This window comes from Cottoperca gobio, chromosome 22 (genome assembly GCF_900634415.1).
Source record: "Cottoperca gobio chromosome 22, fCotGob3.1, whole genome shotgun sequence".
Lineage (NCBI taxonomy): Eukaryota > Metazoa > Chordata > Actinopteri > Perciformes > Bovichtidae > Cottoperca > Cottoperca gobio.
Genome location: NC_041376.1, coordinates 13,447,887 through 13,474,362, shown reverse-complemented (window position 1 = coordinate 13,474,362; position 26,476 = coordinate 13,447,887). Strand labels below are relative to the sequence as shown.

Sequence of the window (26,476 nt, the reverse complement as noted above, 5' to 3'; positions counted from 1 at the left end):
CAGTGTCACTTTATTTTATGAATAACACTGCTCACACTCACCTGCAGCAGCCGGATGTAGCCCGGGGTCAGTCTTGGGACTCTGAAAAACATTTTGGAGCTTTCTACAGTTGTCTTGCTGTTAAATCAGGAATGAGTTAAAGGCCAGATAACGCTCGGCTTTCTCTTATCTCAAGCTCCTCTTCGTGGACTCCCAGGACGGGAAACCCACTTACAGCGGGACTGTCCGGGTGTACGCTTGGACACTTCAACCTGTGCTCAGCTATGTGATGCATGACAGCCTGCTCAGCCCTTATAACGTCTCCTTTCTGTCTTTACATAACAGGCCGTCTCCACGTGGTGTGTCTAAGGGGATTACAGGAGCTTGCACACAGAGACAAAGAAGCCGGTTAACAGAAGGAAGGTTGAATGGAGTGCTGGCCTCGGTGATACAAAGTTCTGTTGGGGACATCTACGACTTAAAGTAAACTGTAGCTAAAAACTAAAACAAGTTCATTGTATTTTCTACATAATCTTGCAAAGATTTGCGGCATTGTGATGAATAAATACATCAAATGAGACAAAATGTTCTTATTAATAATGTGATTATTACCCCAGTCATAATAGAGTGTATACATCTGTGTGTGGGGGAGCAGATAACAGCGTGCATACTGCCATTTTCAATGTTTTAGATTCTGTTCAGAACATTTTCAGGATTCTGATGCATTTTCCATCTTTATTTCTGTCTGCTTGAAGGGAGTTTTATTCAAATTCAGATGACTTTATTGTCCATTAGATTACCATAAACAGAAAATGTGTCTTTGGCACTGGCCTATAAGGCAACACACACCATCCACAACAAACCATAACATACACAATAATAATGCATCTTAAAGCTTTAAGGTGACCAAGTGGCAGTAAAGAAAGTGCTGAGTGGATTGTTTTACCACTGGCATACATAAATTCATCAACATCGCAACAGTGCGTGCTACTCAGCCTGTGAGTGTGAGTGTGCGGGCGGAGGTGGCAGGCGAGTTCCAAGAGGCCTATTTAAATTATGAGAACGGTCACAGCTGATGGAATAACGGATTTCTTGTAATTGTTCTCCCTGGACATTGGGACTTTCAGTCTGCAGCCTGATGGCAGCAGACTGAATTGTAGAACTCAATGTTGACATTGAAACAAAGTGGAAAATTATGAATCCGGTGTTAACTTATCCAGGTACAGTACATTAGCATCAAGTGTAACTGATTTCTGACTTCAGCACTTTATACAGAAGGCCCAAGTCATTTGAAGTCAGAGCCACTAGAACAAGCTTGAATCTGCCAAGTGGGTTGATTTGGATGTTTTTCTGTCAGTGTTCAGAATGGTTTTTCCTGCCATGTCAGCACATTTTTTTAAAGCTTTAATATCCTCCCTGGCCTAGGGGTCCTCGACTCAGAGTGAGGTCTTATAATGAGGTAGCTGAGCTGATAACGTCTCTCTCGCTGGCCGAGAGGAATTCTCTCCAGTGAGAGCAGCCAACAATGACCTTCTTCTCATCTCTGGTAATAGGGCCCAATTCTGCCTCCCAGCTCATGCATCCATGAATTCTCTCAAACTCTGGCATTAATGCTGCAAAGTCATGATGTCACTCAAAACTTGTGATTCCTGCTGGACGCTTACAAGGAACCAGATAGCATTTAAAGTGCTATAGGAGAAAAACTTAAGCCAGAGTGACTTCAGTACTAGAAAATATAAAGCATGCAAGGTAAAGCAAAGATATTAACAATGAGTCTATATGCTAGCTGCGCTGTGAGGCTGTGCTTAAGCACTGCAATGCTTTCACCTAAAATGCATGGTCACAAAGACAAGGCTAACATGCTGATGTTTCGCAGGTATAATATTTACCATCTTGGTTTGGTGTGTTAGCATGCTAACATTTGCTAATTAGTTATGAGATCGGTGGGAGTGAACCAAAACAGAAAGGTTGCAGGTCAGACATCAAAACTAGGAGCTGAAACTCACTATAAAGTAGGGCTGAATGATTTGGAAAGAATATTTAATTGTGATTATTTTGACTGATAAGATTCAAGATATTGGAGGGAATGATCATTTGTTCATCATTATTCTCATTTTCATGGAAAAATATAGTGCGATTTTAAATGTCATTTCATACCTAGTTGACATTGATTAGAACTACTTTGAGGTATAAACAATGTTATTCATGCTGCGGGTGACATGAACCAAATTTTGTGCCAAACCATCCAGTAGAAGTTGAGATATTTTACTGGCTATGTGAAAACCTTCACTTGTTGGTGGTTGCTAGAGGAAATGAGAGTGGATGACAAAGGTCACCATGGATATCTGTACCAAATGTAATGGCAATCCATCCAATAGTGGTTGAGATATTTCAGTTTGGACCTAAGCGTTGGTCAGACCAGTTTTCCTAGAGCTTCAACACTTGCATGGATTAAAAAAAAGGGCATTAAAACCACTAATGATCAGCTGTATATTTATGTTACATAAGCATGTCAGGCAATGAGCTCTTTGCCCTTATTGTCTCCTGTGGCTAATGTCTGCAGCCTCTGAGCTTCCATCAGACAGCACCTGGTGCGTCCCGCCATGAATAGAGGCCACAGATGGCGGCCCTCATGCTAATTCACTACTAGCACTCTACTCACACACTCGGAACTGTGTGTGACAGTGTACAGTACAACCTGCTGGTGCATCAAAGTTCTGGAAAGATAGAAAAACGGTTTCCTCTAGAGCAGTTACGTGGCAGACAACTCTCACTCAGGTCATGACAATTCCACCGTCCAGCCGAGATAATTCTCTAGCCTTTTCCTGAACTCATCCTCTGGCTTTGATTCATTGGCAAATGTATCAGAATAGATTGCCTGAGCTGCAGACAGGTACGTTGATTTGGAAGGTTAAGCTACCGACTCCCTGGGTGGTCCTGGTTCCCAACGCTCGTCAACAACACAACAGACATACCAGACAAAACCTTAACTTAAAGTTGGGAGGATGGATGTACATAAGGATGTATGTTGTATTTATTGTTTCTTTATGTGGCTTAACTGCCTAGTTACCTCTGCTCTCTGGTTACATTTAAATACAGTAGTTACAACGTTAGGACATTAGCTGTACCTCTTGTTCACTCTGAACCTCGAATACTAATGAGCACACATGTGGAACAAGCTCTGAAAACATATTACATTCTCTTGTTTCACTTGAACATTTAAAAAAGTTGTACTTACTGTATGTATTAGCAAAAATACTTTTCTTAATTGAGAAAATCTATAATTGTATGTCTGTGAATTATCTGTCTATTCTTTAACTGTATATGTTTTTAGTTTTTTTGCACACTCTGCATCTCTTGAAAAAGAGATCCAGATCTCAAGGAGCTGTTTAAATAAAGGATTACATTCTGTATATAGTGTGTTGCTATATATAGCGTACCTGTTAGATAAGGGCAACAGGTAGGTGTGAGGAACAAGTAATGGTACTAATGATCCCTCAGTATCGTCAGTATTGCCTCCCTGAAGAATATTAATTAACAGTGCATCTAGGTGAAACAGCTCAATTTATATAAAAAAAAGACAAGTGAAATAGCAACTTGGTCAGAGATTGATTTGCGGGGAGTGTACTGCAGATAAATGAGAAGCTATTAGGTTAACTGGCTGGGTTTAAATGTCATAACATCTGCAAAAAAATACTGGCGCTCCGGCAGAGCTGACATTTACTTCTCCTCTGGCAATTAAAAGGTTAGACGAGGAGGACGGATGTTATGTTAATATCAGTTAAATGTTCGATTCGTTTGAACTACATAAGAAAACCACTTACCACATCTAACACACAGGGAGGTAAGTCACAGCTTGGTCGATAATGACAACTTCAAGCTTACTCATGGTGGGCAGAAGGATTTGCCAGCTCAGGATTAACTGGCTTTGTTTTGTTCTCATGAGGCATGCAGATGGATTAGACCAAGTCATACATCAAATGGGAAAAAATATTTAATAATACAAATATTTTCTGCAGCATAATTTAAAGTCCAACATTGTGAAATGCAATGAGCAGGACATTTCAAAATAACTTTCTAAAGTTATGGATCATAGTCAAAATAATCCTTCAGTAGAGTCTCTGTTTCAGTGTGATTCACTGTCTCGAGGGGGCTTCAGTAGAAAGCTCCGTCTTCTTGTCTCCCTGCACGGGAAGAATGTCTGTGATCCAGTATTGGAAGAGTGAAGCGACTGCAGTGGTTTCCTCTAAAACACAAAAGAGACAAAGAGCGACATTTCAGTTACAGCTGACAACACAATACCAGAGGAACGGTTAGTGTTCAGTTTTTTTTTAACAAAGAGACAGAGTTGCTATTGTATTCTCAGAATATTAAATGTGAATCCTCAGTGTTCAAATGTACTTCCTACCTCTCTGCATGTTGACATTCAATCCAACACAGAATATTTATTTTACCTATTCTTAAAAAGTAAGAATTATTTTATCTATTCAAAAACATAAAATGGAAAGCATTAAACTCCAGGGTGCAGAATAAAATGCTAACTAATATTTTTAGAATTAGATTCCAGTGATGGCTGTGTAGGATTGCTTCCGACTCGTGTGATGTAAATATTTACAATAACTTGAGCGTTGTAAAGTCCAAAAGTCTAAATTTGATGAAAATCATCATTTTCAAAATCCCAGCATGTTTTTAATCAAACGTAATATTCTGCTTCAGTACATATTTGTTGCCATTACGGCTTTCAAAAACACATTTCACAAAAAACTGCAGCAACATAAATTACATTTATACAATCATGACTTAAAATATGACGCCAGACATTCAAAGCTCTATCAGAATAGTAACAAATGTAAAATAAATACCAATATGGTACAGCCATACAAACATGAAATAATCCATGAATGTTAAGTCAACGACAGCAGGAATGCCGGTGTCTTCGACTAAAATGCTAACATAGCAAAGAGGAGTTAAGTGAAGTAAATCTATATAAACTGGAAAAATTAGTTCACAAGGAATTTTGCTGGGATACAATCTGCTGCTGGAGTTTCATTTAAAAACAGTGACTCGAAGCATGACTAATACAATATGAGGTGGGTAGAATAAAAGCTTTCACAGCTGCTTGGAGAGAATAGGCACAACTAAGGCTACATTGTGGGCTCTGCTCTCTATAAAGCAAACTGTTTTTTACACGGTGTTGCCTGGACGACAGGCAGAGACAATCTGCACTTTGTGGCCAGCGATACGGCCTGCATCACCTGGCTGGCCTCTCTCGCTCTACCTCTCCCTCTCTTTCTCACACTTGTATACCTGTGAGCGTGACCGCAGCAAAGTCCTCGCTGATCCTATTAAGCAGCCAAGCTAGCCAACCACGCAAACAAACATGCAGAGGTGAAAACGTGTCTTGGGACTCATGACTTGTTCTGGCTGTTGACAGAGTAAAAGGCAAGATGAACAGGTTGAGACATGTTAGTCAACTCATCGTGGAGGTCACCTGTGTGTGAGGTGCAATATGGACAAGACCTGCTCTAGTATTGCTAATTAAGGACAGGTGCGTACAGGTAAAGGCTGATGAAGGCAAGTAAGGGCAGGTATACTCAGGTGAACAATATCTATGTAAGGGAGCTTAGAGCAAGAGGGTTCAAGGAAGTGCTGGAGGGCAGATCCCCCCCAGGGATGAATACATGTAACAAGCATGGAGCAGCATTAACCCTCTGAACCCCAAGCAGTTTCACAGCGTTTTCTGTTCTGTTCAATTTCCACATTTAGAATGCCATAAATCATAAAAGAAAAGAAAAAATGCAAGTTGAATTTATTTGATCATTTATTCTACAAAAATTAGAATTTATTTACAACATTTTTTCAGGTGCCCACAAGTGTGAGCAACATTGGTAAACAACAGGGGCTCCATATGCTATACATATTGATTATGTATAATATTGATATTTGCTTACTTTCTTGTCCTCTCTGCTTTGTGTAAACAGCCTGCAGTTCAGCCAAAGTGTAATTGAACTTTTGTCACATGACTGCTGGTCTCAGCCGATTCATTCATAGCTTCCCAGTTGTGCAGAATTGACTTTTTTACAGTATCTCTGGCTATTGAAAACTATCTTGGCCAAATTATTAAAAGAGACAAAGTAAAAGGGATGTCAATGGAATATTACTATTTTAAAGTACAAGTTTCCCATCATTTTCATTTGAAGCCTTTCATGACTTTTCAGAACTAACCCCTCGTGCATTTTTAATTGTTGATGTTTGGACTGATCGATGCATCACTGACCTGCAGACAAAGGAGAAGTGTTGTAGAATTCCTCCAGTGCCTTTTCCAGTTTGTCTGTCTGTTGCTGCTGAACAAAAGCCTTGAGACTGTAGAGCTGCTTCAGTACAGAGGTGGTCTGGCCTCCGCTGGCCATGCTGCTCAGAAGGTCATCAACTGTCCCAGACAGGAGGGGAAGCTTGTCTCGACGCAAAGAGTCTGCAGGAAGAAATGGTGGTCTGTCAGTTAAAGGCATCAACATCATTATTTTGTATTTTAACTAAAGTGTAATCCAACTGAGCTGAGAAACACTGAAATATATATACATATTTAATTGACATTGTTGGTGAGAGCCTGAGACTTAATCATTGTAACCACTGCTTCCATGTTATTGTTGTGCATATGAAAAATAAAGAACTTACACTTGAACATCATTTTATGTCTTTACTTGTGTAACCGTTGCCTCAGCTACACTCAACTGTCTAGACCAGGAGTCGGGAACCTATGGCTCTTTCGATGACGCCAAAATTAAGGCATCGTTTCGGGGGTGAAGCTTGGAAACTGCAGCGCCCACAGAGTCATACTTTGCTGTGAGTGTGTCGTTACACTGCAGGTCAATGAGCTCCATTTGGATGTTCACATGTCCACATCAACTGCAAACGGATTGCTGAGCAGTTCATGCGCAGTCGGGAACACAGCGGTGGAGATGGTTTGTCATTGTTTGGAAACACGTAGTGACTAATGTGTCCTTGCTGCATCAGAGTCTCCCACAGGCAGCTCAGGAAAAGACTTAAATTGTCTTTTATAAAGTTTCCTGTCTGTGTTACGGTGCTTATTACATGTTCCATCTCCAGAGCATTACATCACAGCACATCCTGGTGTATGATGCGGTGATACACCGTCAGCTCACCTGCACAGTTCTCCCGCTGCATCTTCTCCCGCATCCTGCACTAATCCGCTCTTTTCATCACATCGCAGGCTCCGCCTGTCGTCAGTCCCGTCGGTTTATCCCGGGGCAGTTTCATTTCATTCACACATTTAGATACTTCCTCAAATATGTATTTTCCCGTGGTTGTGCCATGCATTGATTTAATTACCAAAACCGGCGGCCAGTTATGATAGAAATATGATATTTTCTCACGGGCCGGATATAATTGTGGCCTTGAGTTTTAAATCAGAGCGGGGCACAGACAATGGTAGAGGAAACACTGATAGCGCTTTTAGTACTCGGAGACGTGATATACTTAAAACTCAATTTTATTAAATATATGGCTCTCAAGGAAATACATTTAAAAATATTTGGCTTTTATGGCTCTTCCAGCCAAAAAGGTTCCCGACCCCTGATCTAGACTCTGTGTTATCACAATAGAAAACAAAAACACTAGTGTACTTTTTTTCTTTTACAAAGCCAGACTGGGTGAATCTCATGTCTGTGCACTCTCACCATTCATTATTAGTTTTGCTCTTTTAAAAAGGCTGTACCACGCACCGAGGTCTATCCAAGGACCTCGTGTTCACAATACCCGGTTGGCTGGATTTTGTATCGTCAGTGTGCCGCAAATAATTCCTATGTATCATATATGATTTAATTTGTAATTTTTATAATATCTGAAGCATTGTAACGTTTGTAATAGTGGGCTATCCTGGCTTGGTTTCATTTCAAATGACAAATGATTACAAGTTAGCACTCAGACATAGATACATCTGGCAACTAAGAGATGCTCCCACACTTCAGTTTCTCCATCTAGCTCTAATGGTACTGCCATTTGAGCTATTACACTTTCCTCTGAATACTGATGCTATTTTTTTTGACTACTTTTCTGTTTAGTTCATGCTGACACTGCCACATCATGTCTCAAAAAAGCACAGATGTGCTGTGGCAGGAGTGCATTGAATTCTTCAAATGTTTTCAGCATTTAGCAGAATTTAATTAGGCGTTTGTAAACCACTTCTTAGAAAGCCATCAGCGTTGTGCATCATAGCACCCAGAATTAATTAAAAAAAATCAAAGTATTCCTTGGAAGGGTGTTAATTCCCCAAATTACCATTAAATAAGCATAAGCTGTAGAAATGGCTTCGAGAGTTAACACAGAGAATGTACAAAACTAGCTGATCTAAAAAGGCAAGCACGTCCCGCCCGGCTCAATACTTACAATCAGACATATAGATTTCCATTGTTGTCCTGAGGAAGTCTGACACCTCAGCAGCTCTTCTCTCCTCCTCTTCCTCATCCTTCTCCTCCTCCCCATCTTTTCGGTATGTGAACTCCAGGGCAGCGGCTCGAGGCATCAGACCCATGGAGAGCAGCTTCTCTTTGTGCCGTTTCTTCTTCAGCTTCCTTTTCTTGTTCCTGCTAATGTGCTCCGCTCCCTCATCCACCGGTGTCTGACTCTGACATGTGCCGGCCTCACGCACTGGAGCGGTTCCATCTATCCCAGAGTCGTGATGGATGCTTGGTTTTCTTTTCCTTCTCCTCCTTTTCCTTCTCCGTTCTTCTTCCTCCTGATCTTGGTCTAGTTCTTCACTGTCATCCTGGACGCTCTCCTCTGCGGGCAACAAGATCACAAACTCTTAGAAAGTCTGAAAACACTGTTAAAACTAATCAAATACATTGCTGTCTCCATATGCACTTCTACTCTTAGGTAGCCTGCATCAGAATTATAAATGTTAAGATTCTTGAGTTCACACAGTGTCACAGATTTGACGTTGTTGGGCAGATTTGGGTGAGCTTCTAACAATGTGGCAGCGAGGGCTGAGAGATAGCAGGTTTCCTTACAGCAAATCCCTGCACCGGCTGATTCCACTAATTAGATACCCCGTCTTTTTAGCTGATTGCATTCTAATGAGCACAATCAGCTTGTGTGGTTACTGATTGAAAAGAAATCCTGCTGGATCTTGGCTTCATATGGACCTTGAGACCAAAGGTGGTTGATAAATGTGCAGTAGAACCAGTGTACTGTATGTGTGATGCTCTGTGACCGAACAGTGGATAAAATCCTCTATTCAGTCTTTATAATTATTTCTGTAATAATTATGTGCAATAGGATCTATATCTCCGATGCCTCTTGTAATAATTTCCCTTATTGTGAATCCAGCACTCAGGGACAACGCACGGGTTTGCTTTCATTGTACATATAAAAATACCACATCATTAGAGCTCCTGCAGTTCTACTTTAGCTTTGAAGTTTGATTTCTTTTGCCGGATTTTTTCAGTTTCTTTCCAGATAAAGTCAATGCTATCAGTGTTAAAAGTCTCCTCTGTTATGTCTTATTACTTAAACCATTACATTTAATGACTAGTGCTTAACTGTGAGCCCATACAGTAACGGCGCTCGCTCTTGCTGGCTGAGCAGCTCCCCCTCTCCACACCTCCCCTCTGCTTAACAACTCAAAGAGGCATTGAGAGGTCAAAGAAACCTGCTCCCATCCAATTCTTAGTGGCCCGTTCACACTAGTGAGCAGTGAAGAAGCTCGCAGCCAGAACACAATGCAGCCGAGACGGTGGCACTGCAACAACGACCAAAACTGAAGAGGAGTTCAAGAGAGAGCCACTGCTCAATTTAGTCTTTAATGGATCGTAGTTCTCATCTGATAGATATCTGGGCAGCACTGTACCGTTTGCTGCAGTCATGTCAGCGTACTGAGTCGCATCTTTCACAGTGCATTTACAAATATGAAATATTTATGGTGAATTTGATTTATTCTGTGCTTCAAATGTATCTCACATCAATGTGTTGCTCAGCATAGAGGAGAAGATCATTCCTTCAAGCCAAAATGTACTTCTTAAATCGAAATATCTGCCGCACATTAGATATCAAAGAATGGAGAAAAACATTCAATATCATGTCTTTCCACGATACCTTAGAGAAAGTAGTGCACACTTTGCACAAGGATAGCCCCCTGCAGCATACAGCAAATAGAGTGACACAGAATCAGCTCAAGAAGTAATTGACCGCTGACCAGAGCCGGTTCTTGATCCATCAAAACATCTTACTGTCAACACTATAAGTTCAGACTGCACTGGAACACAGTAAACAAAGTGTGGCGACATATCTGCTTATTCAAGACTACCACAGAGGTTGTCTTACTACACTCTTAATACATTAAACATTACTATAAAACACAAACTGTTTCCATAATATTATATTGATAGACTTATCTTTATAATGTACAACTCAAGCTGATCTTAAACAGGACATTGGTTTGAATTTCCTTTAATGCTCACAGCCCACTAAATCAAAAACGTGTTGAATTAAGACGCTGTTAGACAGACGAGTGCAATTACTCAAACTTAACCTCATCGTTTATTGTCGTGGGCACCTTTAACCGCCGCGATGTCCCGGCCGAAAACATGTTTTCTATTTCACTGAGGTAACGCAGAGAAGCCTGTCAGGTGGATAGAGGTCTGCATTAAGTAAGATGATGAGTGCAGAGACACGTGTAATGAGCCAGGACTACTGTTATTAAAGTTTGATCATTCCACTAGCTTCATGACAAGAGACAGTGCACACGGAGCGCAGACAAAATAAACAGTCTTTAAATGGTGCATATCAACTGCAGCGTGGATAAGTTATAAAAGTTTACTCTGACAAACAACACATTCAATAGACAGATCAAAGTGAAAATCACCCAAGCTTAAACACCATCTGCGCTGCATTCAAGTTCTCCTCAGTTCTGAAACACAATTGATTATCCTTGTCTGCTTCCCTTAACTTGAGTGGCAGAGACAATCAAGAAGAGTGACTTTAATACATGAGTCAACCTGGAGAAACCCCCATGCAGTAAATCTCTCCTAGCTTTATGGTGCACAGCACAAGTCCATAAATGTAAGATTATGGTCGTCTTACCAGCTGGGTCCTCTGCACTATTTATGCTTTCTAACTGAGGGAGTGTGACGGATTTCTCTGAATCCGTCTTGTAGTCTGCCGGAGGAGGAAGGGCTGTGTACATCCGCCTGCCCAGATTGGCTGCACTTTGTGTTGTCCCTGCATCTCCTGAGACAGACATGGCAAATAAAATAAATGTTTAAACCCCAATGGTAAGAGCAAGCAGCAATTATGCATGGATGGTGTTACTATGTTGATGTGTTTATTTATAATTTTAAAAAAGCACTAAGCAGCAAATTATCACTGGTGAACTAAATGTGATCTTACCAATGGCAGTGTCCTGTTGAGAGGCATTTCTTTCCACATGTTTGTTTTGGGACAGGGCATCTACAATGCGTGGTGGGCTGGGTTCCTTCTTCAGTTTGGGAGGTGCAGGGTAAAGCCTCTGGAGTACTTTTGAGTGAAATACTAAGCGGAAAAAAAACAACAAAACAGAGATACCACCACCTGTTAATCTGATACATTGTTATGTCAAATATTTGACTTTGTCTTTGTATGCAAGTGGCAATAATCCAAACTAAGACAACAAAAGGTTAAGTGCTGGCTAAAAGCAAACCAGATATGTACCCAATTTAACAGATTTACTGATACTTACCAAGGTGTATTGGTGTATGTGTATGCGTTTTGTGTGTGATGTATTGTATTTCTGTATTAGTGCATTGTGCTTTTATTTGACTGAAGTTGTATATTTTAACTAGGCTACACTGTTAACTACATGTTAAAGCCCAACTAAAGACGAGTAGCACATCAGTTTCATGCTTTGTATTGGAACTATGTTAAATTGGATTGTCCCTATCAAATAAAATACATTTCAAGCCAATATTATCATGCAAAATTTAACAATATAAATCAAATATAACATACTTGTCATCAATTGTATTTTTTAATATAAAACAGGATGAATTCAAAGGACGAACCACCTTGAAATTGGTGCTGCTTGAGCGGCTATTGGCATGTTGAATGCATAGTAGCCTACTACTTATTGCATGACTCCATGCACGAGCAAAATAATATGATCAATTCTACTACTACGTACTAATACTACTTCTTAAAAAGCGTTACTGATCTAATAAATAGTGGTTCAACTACAAATACGCCAAGAGAACCAAAAAGAAAAAGCAACATAAAGCTGTCAACTATTTTACAGGATCTGAATGGGCAAGTGAAAAGCTCTCATATAAACTCAGCGTATTCTGCTGTTGACACATTACAATGACTTTATACTGGACATCGGTGTCGGAGCCGAAAACTGACTGTAGCTATAATGTGACAGTGGAGCACGTGCATTTGTTTACAACATGGCTAGAACCCACTTAACGCGAGACTTAGCCTTAGTTAGTTAGCCCGTTGCATACAATACAACAGTTTTGAGTTATTTGAATAATGTTGCCGACGACACTGATGCTCACCTTCTTTCCTTCGTGCCATGTTGACATAGCGTTATATGTCTGAGTGGACGCGAAGAGAACGGAAACTTCAATGTAACATGTGGCTATAGCTATATGCTAGCAAGCTAGCTGAGTTAGCGACTTAGCCTGGTAGCTTTCAAAATTAGCTCGATTCATAAGAGCTTTACAGCATCATACACCTGGGAAATAATTGAGCTGTGTAACGTTCCGTGTTAAAATAGCGAAAGGAATGGCTAGAGTTAACTATACTTTAACAAAGCAAGTCAGCTACGCTTGCCGTAGTGCAATAATGCTCGGACTCCTCCAGCGGCACTCTGCCGACAAGGCACCACCAACTCACAGACTGGTAAGGAAGACCTCACTTGGTGCTCTCGCGCCGATTCACATTCAAACTAATGTCAATTTAATGTAACCATAGTTGCCAGAAAGGACATGTAACCTGTATATAATACATCGATATATTGTTTTAATCAGACAAATCCATTCTACCAATCGGCATAGAAAGCAGCCATGTTCAGTTAAAATGTAGGATGTTATATCATTCTTTGGAGCTGCTCGAGCACTGTGATGAAAAAAAGCATAGTATTATAAATCTTAATTTTACTGAGACAAATTGCTTACGCGATATTAAATGGAAGTCGAAATAAAATGTGACTTCTAGTACTTAGAACACGATCCTAAATTACTTTTGCATGTGTGTTTCCCGTCCAAAGTTATCAAGCCCAATTTATTTTTCAGGACAGTTTACTGTGTACTGCCAACTTTCTATCATTAGGCGTGATGAGTGCCATGTATCAGACTAGAGCTCCCCATGTGTTTAAATCCTGTAATAACAGCGGTTTTGGGGCGTGCGCACACCGAGCCAGCTGTAGGACGGGATGGAAGCGAGATGGGAATACTAAACAGGCGACTCATGGCTCAGCATCAGCACCGGGCTGAGTTAGGATTTGCGCACCCTCCAAACTTGGCTTGGGACCTCAGCATGTGAACGGGCTTTGCAGGCAGAGGATCCACCTAGGATGTCAGCTCTGAAGAAGGTAAAGCCCCCCTCTGTCTCTCTTATTAATCTTTGAGCACATATTTAACTCCTAAAATGTGACATGTGCAGCATTCGAACATTGTAATGTATCATCCAAGAGTAAATGAGAAGATGCATGCTGTAGTGAGAAATGGGTGTGTTTAAGCAGTTTGGTTGCAGGATTTTCTTAATTGGGTATGGTAATCAGTCTTTTGGACTATTGACTTTTTCCAAAATGATAAAACTGCAGAACCCTTCCAAAACTATTTAAACTGTATTGAATACAAAAATGCAAATTTATTTAAATATGGTCAGTCATCACAATAAATAAATTATGATATAATTTTTGCATCACTTTTGCATGCATGTGAATTTTGTTCACACACTCCTCTGATTTACCTCATGGTTTGCATTCTTGCACTTACATTCATCCCTGAGGAGGAGGCTTGGATGAGGAGCATTTCAGGCAGAAAAAAGCCCACTCAGTGCAAGGCTAACTTCCCAAATGGATGTTATGTCTCCCCCAGACTCCTCCTTTTGTGCACTGTCATGTAATACTGTATGTACCATGCTGACTGTTGTCTCTGTGGGTGTGTGAGCTTCACTGAATGTATATGACAGAGCCCAAGCCCAGCGCTGGCAGTCTTGAATGAGAAGCTCCATATGGCTGATTGAAAGAAAGCATAGGAAAGGAACTACCCAGACCTGTGTAAACATGCTACATAATACCTTGCAGAGAACAAGGCATTGAACAGCATATGCAGAATCACACAAGCCTTCTGATTGATCAATTATGACATGTACTCCTTTGAATGGGCGATAATTGGTGTAGGAATCAAGTCTCTTCTGCTGTTGGGGATAAGAAAAAAAGTTAACAGCCTGTTTGTGTAAAAAGCTGTACACTGACACATCGTGTCGTTTAAGATTCATGTGCAGTCGCAAGTATTGATGTCTCAGCTCCAATAGATTTCCATGATTGAGCAACACAAAAAGAAGGGAAGTTGTATGGAATACCTGTTTCAGCACTGCTGCCAACTCTACAGCAAATACACAGTATTCAGCACACACTGTGAGTGACAAAGTGCTGGCTGCCAGCACTCTCATAGTCAGACATCATAATCACAGAGGTGCTAAAAATAGGGGACCATATTCATTGCAATGCTTTAGAAGCTCGATAGAGTTATTGCTGCTCACCCTCGCAGCTAGAAGTTTTACTAAGATGCTCCTGGATGTTGTACTCCTACCCTGCTCAATAATACAAAACTTATTTATTTTTAGACAGTATTGGTCAGCCAGTCCTTCTACAATGACACGCAGCTGCTTGGATGGAACTTTGATGTGCAAGTGATGGACTTTTTCACTCACAAGTCTCTGAAACTAAGCGTGCACTGCACATCAGTTCATACACGGAAACTGCATTGTATGCCATAGCAACAAGCATGTTTTATTTCTGGTCCGAGAAAAGTGTCCCATGTTCATTCATTATGCAGGTGGCGAGAAGTGCCTTAGAACAGTGGTAGTGGCAGCAAGCAGTCAGCAGCAAACGTAATTACTTTGAATCAATAAGTTGGGTAATTGACAGTATCTTTGTGTGTATACGTTGCTTGGGTGTGCCCGGGCAATATGCAGATGTAACTGAAAGAGAGGGAACCTGTGGGTGGACAGATGCCAAGCGGCGACAGGAGAGAAAAACGTGTCTCCTCTGTAAGTCCTTATGTGACTGAAAAATAAATTACTTGTCATTTACCGGCTTCAGGGGGGCCCCACCTTTCACCTCATCCACATCACTCCCTCTGCTTTAAAGCAATTTTCTATCTTTCAATGAAATCCTGATGATTTATACGAGATAGAGAAATCTTTACTCCTCCTACCAGGCAATTTCTTTACTTAAAAGGAAGAGAGCCTTATTAAAAGCTACTACTTGCGTACAAAGAATAAAGGACAAAAAACCTAATTGGATACCGTAACCATTTCCCCTCAGAAGCATTTTGGAATAGGTAGTTCAGGATGTTTTTCAACGCTGCTGTCAAATTGCTTACATGCCCACACAAACAGACTCACAGAATTGATAATGGAAAGCTTGCGTGGACCTTGCCTACTTGGCAGGGACATGATAAGACTCTCATCTTCTGTTTGAAGATTTGTGTGTGTGTGTGTGTGTGGTAATGTGTTTGGGGGAGAGGAGCAGCAGTGAATGTAGACAAGTCTGACTTACAGTAAATGTTTAAATGTTTAGCCGGATCTTTTCTTATTCACCTACTCATTGTGACCAATGTGTTTCTGCTTTTTATTCCTCCATGTCCCATTCTTCTGCACGATATGTGGGAAATATGCGTTAATGTAGTGATAATGATATTACTTGTGATAAAGATTATGCCTTTCTACAGCTTTAAGTATTCGGCTAAAATACAACAAATTGCTTGTTGAATAAAGAAAAATGAAAGGAAATTATTTCCAACATTCTTTTTTTCAAACACAAAAGGCACCAATAACTTAAAGAACGATAGTTACATTTTAAGTAGTTTCCTTTCGATGCTCCTTCAACTAACTTAAAAAATACCTGAGTGCAGTATCCCCGTCTTTCGCGATATGTTCATCGTGCAAGTTGACATTGCGATGACAATAAAAAAAATATATATATTGTGCAACCCTACTTCTTATCCTTCTTCTCTCTCTCACAGTAATACTTTGTCCTCCCTGCACATGCATCTTATCCACCGTCTTTCTTTCACCCTGTCTCTCTTTTATGTCTCTATTCATTCCCTGATGAATGCCCACACTCCATCTGTAATAGTTTGGCTTCAGCAGAAGGATGCAGAGGGAATGCAGGGGATGGATGGGACTGAGCTTTATGAATCTAATAATGCATGAGAGCCAACTGTGTGTGTGTGTGTGTGTGTGTGTGTGTGTGTGTGTGTGTGTGTGTGTGTGTGTGTGTGTGTGTGTGTGTGTGTGTGTGTGTGTGTGTGTGTGTGTGTGTGTGTGTGTGTGTGTGTGTGTACCTGTGCACCAACACTACTCAGCTAATCACCTTTGTGCTGCGGTGGGTGTCATTGCACATTGTCCCAGTGTTACTGTTACTGCAATAGCTGCCTCATAGTCGCAAGTCAGATGTGACTCATTACAAGGTCCATTAGCATCTGGTATACAATCTGTAACATTTCCTCTCTATTGTAATTACACAGTCATAAATACACACTGTTTGATCCCAGTTGGTAATATCGTAATTTATGATGATTTTACCGGGCTGACTTTGTCAGCCGAACAAGTACATTTTCCTCATAAAGGCAGCTTTTTTTTAAAGTTAGCGCAGCAGAGAGGGGACTACCCATGTCTCTTGACAGCTGTATGCCTTTGAAACTCTTTGACTGGAAACAAAAGTAAATCATCTCATGATCTATAAATGTGTCCCTTACGGGCCAGTGTGTTAACACTGTCAAGATGTGAAATTTGATACTAATGCAAGTGAAAGACCCCGTATAACTCCAAGTGTACTTGAGGTCCGGCTTTTAGAGTATAAGTCCTAATACCATTACCGTTGGCGGAAAGCCCAGCTCTTTTACAACAGAGTCTTCACCAGATCCTTTTGAAGGAGCAATGAACTTGAATATATTGACTTAATAAAGTAGCCCACTCTAGCAAAGGAGATGGAGGCAGCAGATCTTTTGATTGGGACAGGTCTAAGAGATTTGATAAAGCTCCAGAGAATAACTTAGTGCTTTAATCGCCCCAATGTGGCCAAGCTGTTTAACATAAATGACAATTTTCCTTCCAGTATTACCTTGTGGATGTTGTTCAATGACTAAATACTCTGTGTCTTGTGTTTTTTCAGTAAAAGTCAGTGAAATCAGTGACCGTGGATGTTTACTCCTGTTGCCATTATCACAGTGCATCTACGTGGTTTACACCTTTGGAGAGCTAACCATGATCATCTCCATTATCCCCATCACACAGTTGCGCATATGTCATTATTATATGCCATTGATGTAGATGATCTCTTAATTCTCCACCATACGATTTTGAAGTAAAAACTCTGACCTCTGTCCAACTCTGCAAACAGCAGCATGCATCCATGGACACTTGCCTCCATGCATGAGCATCAGGAGGGGATCTCAGCTTCCCTCACTCTGCTGGTGCATGTTCTAAATGAGAGAAGTGAAGCAAAGGTCAACTGAAAACTATGAGTTAGGGTTCATGTGGTGCGTGTTTTAGTATAGATGTTTGTTAAAACGTACCAAATGCAATGCCAACACGTTCTCACTCCTAACTTGTCAAATACGGCATCTTGGTGAGCGGGCCCTACTCTTCAAACTATGACACTCTATGTGCCTCTTAAGCGTCCGTTTTATATCTGTTAGTTTCCACTTATTACATGCATACACTGTCATTTTAAAGTAAACTTCTGCGTTCACAAGAAACAACTTGGTTTGGGTTAGGAGAAGATTGTGGTTTGGGTTAAGATAAGTATGTTTGCCACATAGTTAACTACGTTATGTAACTCAACATACTTAAAAGAACTCACCGTTGACTTTTGGTTTCACAGGGGACACGAAGATGAATGTGAAGTGTTTTCTGAGACATCCATCCACCCTGACATCCTCCATCTCTCTTTATACCACCCACCTGACTTCCTTCTTTACTCTGGAATAACTTTGGTCATGTAAAGCGTCATAGTTTGAAGCGTAGTGCCAATGACCAGCTGCCGCTTTTGACGAGTTGGGAGAGAAAACATGCTGGCGATGCGTAGTGAAGTGCTGGATGTTAGGAACACTACACATTTAGAGAGATACATTAGCACACAAAGCTTTGTGAAACTTACAGATGTGACAGTGTTAGAGACGTGTCACTTTGTTGAGGCTCTTGTATGTGGTGTTGTATGCAATTGGACTGCATTATATTGAAATGTGCTTCCAATATTGTGTCCACTTATGTGTGTCGTAGTGGTTACAGTGCAAACCTTATCTTCTCATCCATGGGCGCACCACTATATCTGATCGTTGTCCTGTGTAAGAATGGAGCAGACAGCGCTGAAGGCGAACAGGAAGAGCTTTGAGACGTATTGGAGTGACTCCACTTCCCGTCCGTCCTCTCAGATCTCCATTAGCTCTCCAAGAGTTACACTCGAGCCCTCAGCAGCATGCGCCAAGATATCCTATGATACACTGCCACTTGTGATAACTGCCTGTACCCAGCAGTTATAGTGTGGCTAGTTATGTAATGAGCCTGTCTGTGTGTCTGTGTTGTTATATAGCCAGTACCAGACAGGTCTTTTCTTAGTGAGCATCCTGAAACACCACTTGGGACGAGAGCGGTTCCTGTTGACCGGTCAAACTGGGCTGTGTTGCTCCGAGCCTCAGATCATGTGCAGAGCCATTACAGAACCTGCTGCATCGGAGCCTGAACTGTTTTTACACCAACGTCTAGTACAACTAGGTTGACAGGGATCACACCCTTCTCACAACTGGGGGAGGAATAAGAAGTTGAACAACAAGAAAGACTCATGTTCCTGAGCTTCTTAATGTCTTAAACTTTTGCTTTTATGAGCATCAGTTTGTGCACCAGTTAAATCGGAGAGCCTATTTCTGATCCTCACTGATGAGGTAGGCTCCGTCAGGAGATAAAAACAATCTCCCAGACAAATGGACTTTCATGGAAGAAAGTAATCAGTACTTTTGTATCTTGGGTCATTTTCAGAGAGCTGATATCAGAGGGAAACGTTTCCTCGTGGACTCAAATGGTGTGTGATTCACCTGAGTCGGCCCATTTCGTTGTTCATCTCAGTTAATGAGCATGCATTTGGTTGTTTCTCTTTTCTTCCGCTTCCTCCTCAGCAGTCTCTGTGTTTGTCTCTCCCAAGTGCTTTTAGTTTGTCTCTCTGACAAGGGCCACGCAGCTCGATACCTGCTTCGTTCAAAACCTGTAACACAAACACAAAAAGTAAAAAAAAAACAACAACCCTGTTTTCTGTTTATTCTCAACACTATTCTTAACTGAACTTAAATAAACACAGTAGTGAATTTCAAAGTGCTACTCGCTTAGAGGCTCAGTTATCTCATTTTTATTTGATGAGTCATTTTAAAAGTGGCTGAAATTGATGCTGTAATGGATGACATGCCACACTTTAGTGTAGAATTATATACTCTCTCTATATATATATATATATATATATATATATATATATATATATATATATATATATATATATATATATATGTGTGTGTATGTGTGTGTGTATAAATTAATGATGTTGATGGCTTAAATCAAATCTTGGAAATCTGGGACTGTTCAGAGATTTTCAACAGATATGGTTGAAATACACAGATTATCTTGTGCATTTCCAACCCTGTATGTCTTAAGAAATGTTACAGGGTGATACTATGGAGTTAACAGAAACATCCACTTTAGGGGCGTTCAATCATTTCTCCACTGAGTCCTTTTTCAACCAGCCTCAGGCGACAAGAGAATAGCAGCCATGATGGTAAACTACAGCATTGCCAAATGGAGCCTTTTATTAACTCGCCTCCTCAATGGGGTTTGAAAACCCATTCACAAAATATGGCCTCTTGCTTCTTAGGGCACTGCTTTGGATTGTGTTTGAGGATCTATTTTTTCTTTTAATGACTTTCCATTAACTTCCAGTAAAAACTGCAAAACTGTCAAATCAAAAATCAGTTTTAATGAGTGATGGAAATGATATCATTCAAGGTTATTTATTTGATGGCTTGTTTTTGTATAAAATCGGGCTAGCTATAAACTGTGGTTTGAATGAAACCAATCAAATCGATGTATAATGTTAAAAAAAACTAATCTGTGCAAATACCCAAAATATCAAGACAGAGTCTCTACTGTTTTTGTATTTCCTGTTGTCCCAGTTATGCGTCCATGGGATCGTCCTGTGTCTTGTAAATCCGTCTTGTTAAAATGTGGTGACATAAATCCTCTTTTGTGCTCATCCCACGGCAATCTTAAAAAGGCATTTTTCTCATGTGAAATTAGACGCCTTGCTTCCAGACTCCTTTTAAAGTGTAAATGAGAGTGACAGCTCTGTGTGTCTGAACACTGAAGAGTGTCCCTGACAGTTCGTTCTCCACACTCCTCCAGTACAAGTCTCTGCCAGCCTGCCAGCTAGCCAGCATCAATTATAACTGTACATCATGCAGCTGTTTGACTCATTACAAACCAATCATTGCATCTCTCATCTCTGCATCTATTTCTATCCACAACACAACTTTCTTTTACACGTGTTTCCTGAATAGCATTTTGTTGCATATCCAGGAATAGAGGGCAGGACTGCGGACAATACTTTCATGTGAAACAGGTGGAATGATGAGACACACGGATGTGCTTTTGTTCAACAAATTGTTCTCATATGACGTCGCTGCAGGAGCATCATCATCAGACATCTTCAGCATAGTTCTCTCTTCTGTGAAGAGCATACTGTAGTCACATTAATAACGATCTATAAAATCACGTGAAAAATAATATTTATTCTGTGCAAAAACTGATTTGAATAAATTCTGTAAGACACAATATAATTATTAAATGCTGTCAGTCAGATTTATTCATCACAATAGCTTGTGATGACATAATAGCTTTAGTTTAGGCTTGTATTCTGTGTTAAGCTCACTACTTATACCTACTTTTAACAGCAGACCATAAGAAAAATGTCCATGTTTTTGGCTTTTTTCAGATAATTAAAGGGGATTTTCAATGGTTTATTCTGGTTAAGACAGGATAATTTTTTCAAATCGCAAAGGAACATCTAATACTTTGGTTTATCTGAAAAGTTTAAAATCCTAAATGAAAAAATAAATGTAACAATTGTACAGGCTCGGTCAGTCTGTGCCTTCCAGTTGAACGCAGAACGTCCATGAATGAACCGATGGGTCGACTTCTCAGGTATCCTTGGTAACAATGATATGAGTCATAGCGGTATTCAGTTGAAGATACGTTACACTCTAAGAGACCATAAGTGTTTATGATGGTCCATCAAGACATTGGGCTTACGTAAGAAGCCACTCGTTCAAACAGATTTGTCACTTACGTGTGATTTATTCATTTGTGGCTTTCATTTTTCAGCACGGCAACTTATGCATGTCGGTATAATAGTTTCTCTCTCTCCAGCAGCTGCTTCAGAGTATTCCTGCACTTCTATGTCAACTATCATCCTCTGTTGCACCGACAATGTAACATCACGTACATTACACTATAATGTTTCCAAATCTAATATCTTTGTGATTGACACTCCCCCTTGACCACCTCCTGTATTAATCTTAAACCGCTTTGTTTTAGGAAGAAGTCAAATTATTAACTCTTTATGTCCTGTGTCTGTCAGAGCTGCTGTGATGACACGGCGTTGACAGCTGACACATGTATGTGTTTTATATGTTTTTAATATGCCAATTATAGGGCCGTTTATTATGCTAATGAAGACATCTCATGAACGTGCCCCTCCTTATGAATTTGGCAGCTCTGAGTTGGAGCAGTCGAACCAGCAAAACTCGCAGAAAAAGTAAGATTTAGGATACAAAAACATTCATGCATGAGGTCCAATGACTCTAAGCCAGGGGTCTTCAACGTTTTTCAGGCCAAGGACCCTCAAACTGGTGTAGCGTGGTGCAGGGACCCCCTATTGCAGGGGTCGGGAACCTTTTTGGCTGGGAGAGCCATAAAAGCCAAATATTTTTAAATGTATTTCCTTGAGAGCCATATATTTAATACATTTCTTTTAATATTCACAACTCACTTTTCACATTGAACAGGTGCTCTTTTATTAAATAAACTAAACGCTTATGTTATTTATCTAATTTATGTGCATGTTTCTGTGTCTACTGCACAGGTGTCAAACTCAAGGCCACAATTATATCCGGTCATCATAACTGCCCCGCCGGTTTTGGTAATTAAATCAATATATGGCACAACCACGGGAAAATACATATTTGAGGAAGTATCTAAATGTGTGAATGAAATGAAACTGCCCCGGGACAAACTGACGGGAACTGATGACAGACGGAGCCTGCGATGTGATGAAAAGAGCGGATTAGTGCAGGATGCGGGAGAAGATGCAGCGAGAGAACTGTGCAGGTGAGCTGACGGTGTATCACCGCATCATACACCAGGAAGCGCTGTGTTGTAAAGCTCTGGAGATGGAACATGTAATAAGCACCGTAACACAGACATGAAACTTTCAATCAATGTAAGTCTCTTCCTGAGGCGATACATTCTGAACATGGTGGTCGAGTCGATTTCCTGAGTCGAGGGAAAGTGCTGAATAGATTTTTCGAGTTGCGTGAGGAAATCCGGCCGTTTTTGGAAGCAAAGGGAAACACACCACAGATTTCTGGGACGAAAAGTGGCGATGTGAGCTGGCCTGTTTGTGCGACATAACGAAGCATCTCACTGTTAAACCTCCAGCTTCAGGGCCGTGTGATCACGGACATGGATGATGCAGTGACAGCGTTCTAAGCCGAGCTGCCTGTGGGAGACTCGGATGCAGCAAGGAAACTTTGGGCACTACGAGTTTCCAAACACTGACAAACCATCTCCACCGCTGTGCGCATGAACTACTCAGCAATCCGTTTGCAGTTGACGTGGAAACGGCACATGTGAACATCCAAATTGAGCTGATTAACCTCCAGTGTAACGACACACTCAAGGCAAAGTGTGTCTCTGTGGGCGCTGCAGTTTCCAAGCTTCACCCCCGAAACGATGCCTTAGTATTGGCCCTCTCTGTGATCACACCCACACACACACACACACACGTGCGCACACAGTTACAGTCAGAGGTAGTGTGCAAACACGTGACAAAACTGTGTGACGTATGCGTGCGACTCCATTTTGGATACATCCAACATGGTTGTCTTACGGTTGGGAAATAAGCGTGACGTCACATGCACACGATCTATATGGCTCGTGAGCCATATGTTCCCGACCCCTCCCCTACTGTATATATTGTATAGAAGAGGCTTGAAGAGGTTAATACAGGTAGATCACTTGGACCTGGTCATTTTTAAAGTAGCTCGCAAGCCAAAAAAGTGTGGGCACCCCTGCTCTAATCAAACAGAATAGTCCAGCATGAGCTGAGTTGCCTTGATTCTAATGACGAATGCAATGTATGAGCACAAATTTAGCATGGACGTGTTTATATTATCTCAGGATTACCTCTCCTCTTGATATGCCGCTGATCAAGTAGAAAATAAGACAGGATGACAAGAGTCTATGTGCCTGAAGCCCTCCTCATGTATGAATTATGTATTGGGTTGACATCTCTTTGAATATCCCCCAGAGACAAGCCATTAGAGTTCATTTCTATTTTACTTTTCTGGTCTCTCTTTTCAAGATGCACCTTTTTCTATATGCCCTTCTCGTTAATTAAAAGCGACGTTTATCTGATCTCTCTCGTTGCGTCCCAGACTGAAGTAAAATAACTGAGAGACAGAGAAGCCTGATATAACCACCAAGTGCAAATGTTAACAATATCACAAGGAAAAGAGGAGCGCTGAGAAAGAAGAGGAGTGCTGCTTGTATTACGAAAGTCATTTTGTATAATAACGAGCCTGTCAGTCAGAGACAAGGACAAAGAGGCATTGATAGCACCTGCTGTGCCACCTCCACATCTCCTTCTCTGTTTTGGTTCCCCGGACTTCTTTCTAGTGGAAATTCTGCATATCTGTGTCTTGTGAACACAGATAATGGTATTCAGCGTCACAGCAGAGCTTAACAAAACTGTCATCATACAAAGAAATGAAAACAGGATGCTTGGTTTTGATTTTCAGGGCGGCAGAGAAATAATTCTGCGGTGTTTCCCCGAGAACAAAACATTAAACAGTTCACTCACGAGAGACAGGTGATGGCAGCAAAATACAAGCAGATACAACTTCGGAGCACTTACATTTCTATTGTAATCCTCACAGAATAGATTGTAAACATGTGTTATTGATCAATACGACCACCTTTGGCTTGTGAGGAGTGCAATAATTGGCTTTTATATTTGCTGCGACAACTTCCTGGCATAGCGAAGCTGCTGACGGAGCAGAGAAAGCTTCTAAAATTGGCCCTTTGACGTGACCGCACCAGATCCACCGATAACATTGCCAACCTTTCTCCCATCTCAATCCAGCAGTTTCTTTCTTTCATCACCTGTGATGTTCCATCCCAATGCATTGTTAGCGTATCATATTTTCCTTCACACACCATTTAACCCACCTTTGACTGTTTGTTGTTTGAATCAGAGATAGAGCAGTTGAAAATAAACCTTCAGCACACATACAGTATCCACACCGGGGCCATAATTTAGTGCTCCACTGCTCCGATCACGGTGCAGAAGAAAGGTCTTAGATAAATGAGTGTGGGAGCGGCTCCTTTTGACGCAAATGGTGTGAGAAATGTGTGTCTCTTGCCACTTTGTAATTGTGGGTCGCAGCATGGCTCAGTGCTTTTCCTCTGAGATCCACCTTGTTTATCTGCTTTGAGCTGCTGTGATATTAACATATTTCCCTCTCCCTCTCCCTCTCCTCATTTGTGTTTATTGGAAGGTGTTGCCAGGCATACTGAAGAAGCATTGCTGTATTTTACCAGACAGGAACACAGGTAAGCTCAGTGGGTAGGTCACATGTGTCTGTCTAGCTGCTTTTGTGTGCACTCTCTGCACATCTGTGGGCTCATACATCGTCTGCTGGCCATATGCATTCTTACTGACTGATTTTCACACAGTTCTATGTAGTGAAACTGCCCTTTCTAATAAAAAAATGTTTGAGTAGAAGAGCTTCAAGGACACAAATAGAGTTTATTTTGAGGTGCTCTGGGGATAAGGAAAAGAATAAAACAAGAAGCCTTCAAGGCACTCTTTATTTAAACAATTGAAATGCCTTTATAGTCATTGTATAGGCATGTTAGATCTAAAAACAACACTGCATCAAGCCTTCATCAGGGAGTCATAGTTTGGGACTATAACAAAACTATGCCATGATAATAATGAGAGTGCCTTGAAGTTTTCTTACTTGTGACTCATTTAGAAAACATGACTAAAGGATCTAACATCACATGGGGTTCTCTCTGTGGCCTTATTTTCTCCACTTACATGTCAGAGGGAGGGGGACATTTGTGGGCCGTTGTTGCAAACTTGTGATGATGACCGGCTTCTTCACATCATTACAGGTGTGAAGCGGTTGCTGATGAAATTGACGAACAGGGAGATATACTCAGGTACCTGGCCGCAGTCCTAACAAAATCACTTCTTCTACTACTCTCTGTACGCTTACTTTTGGCCGACACAACCGCTCTAACTTCTCGACTGCAATGAGACTGCATGCGCTCCGACGCCTTACATCCCACTAACAAAACCTCACTAATGCTTCTCCGACGTGTACGAGCTACACAGTGGTCATTTATCAGACTCATGGCCATTTTGTCATCTTAGTAATAACTGCCTCCTGCAGTGAACTTTGTCCTTTCTTCTACAAACAGTGCAAGACTGATGTCTACTTTTATATATTGTGTTTCTCAGAAAATTGATTAGAAAGCTCGCTGCCCGCCTTTCCCAGGTGTGAGACACATGCTGAAGAGAAGAGCAAGGACGCAGCAACCTTGGCGATAAAGAGAGACTTGGAAACTTGTTGTGAGCTTCAGGTGTTGCAGCTTAGCGTTATAACTGATAACTGTGGGGCGTCTCGCAGCGTGAAATTAATGTTTGACGGGGCATATAGGTGAGATCATCTGCACTTCAGCCGATAAGGAACTTCAGAAATCTGTACATCAGCAGTTTTACCGGTATTTTTAGCATAAAAGTTCTGTAAGCCAGACCTGGGCCACATTTGAACCCGCACAACACAATCCGAACAATCCTGTGTGGAGAGATTTACAAAGCCAGCTCCAGGACGAGCTTCTATGTGTTTAGTTGAGGTGGCTGGATATCACTGCATGAATATGGAGG

General features: G+C 41.0%; 1 protein-coding gene across 1 annotated transcript; it reads right to left on the bottom strand.

The window, feature by feature from the left end:
- Positions 1 to 3,955: 3,955 nt before the first annotated feature.
- erich1 (glutamate rich 1) lies at positions 3,956 to 13,241 on the bottom strand. The gene is made up of 6 exons (XM_029460790.1): positions 12,528 to 13,241; positions 11,386 to 11,526; positions 11,080 to 11,226; positions 8,386 to 8,778; positions 6,257 to 6,451; positions 3,956 to 4,225 (listed from the first exon to the last, which is right to left on the bottom strand). Exons 1-6 carry the CDS (start codon positions 12,544 to 12,546, stop codon positions 4,116 to 4,118), a joined length of 1,005 nt encoding a protein of 334 aa, XP_029316650.1. The 5' UTR covers positions 12,547 to 13,241; the 3' UTR covers positions 3,956 to 4,115.
- Positions 13,242 to 26,476: the final 13,235 nt, after the last annotated feature.

Bases quoted from the DNA above. Each gene is read 5' to 3' on its own strand.
- erich1 (XM_029460790.1), bottom strand. The intron at 6,452-8,385 runs GTAAGTATTGAG...TTCTTCCTGCAG, and splicing joins GGAAATCTATATGTCTGATT to ACTCTTTGCGTCGAGACAAG. The intron at 4,226-6,256 runs GTCAGTGATGCA...TTTGTGTTTTAG, and splicing joins CACTTCTCCTTTGTCTGCAG to AGGAAACCACTGCAGTCGCT.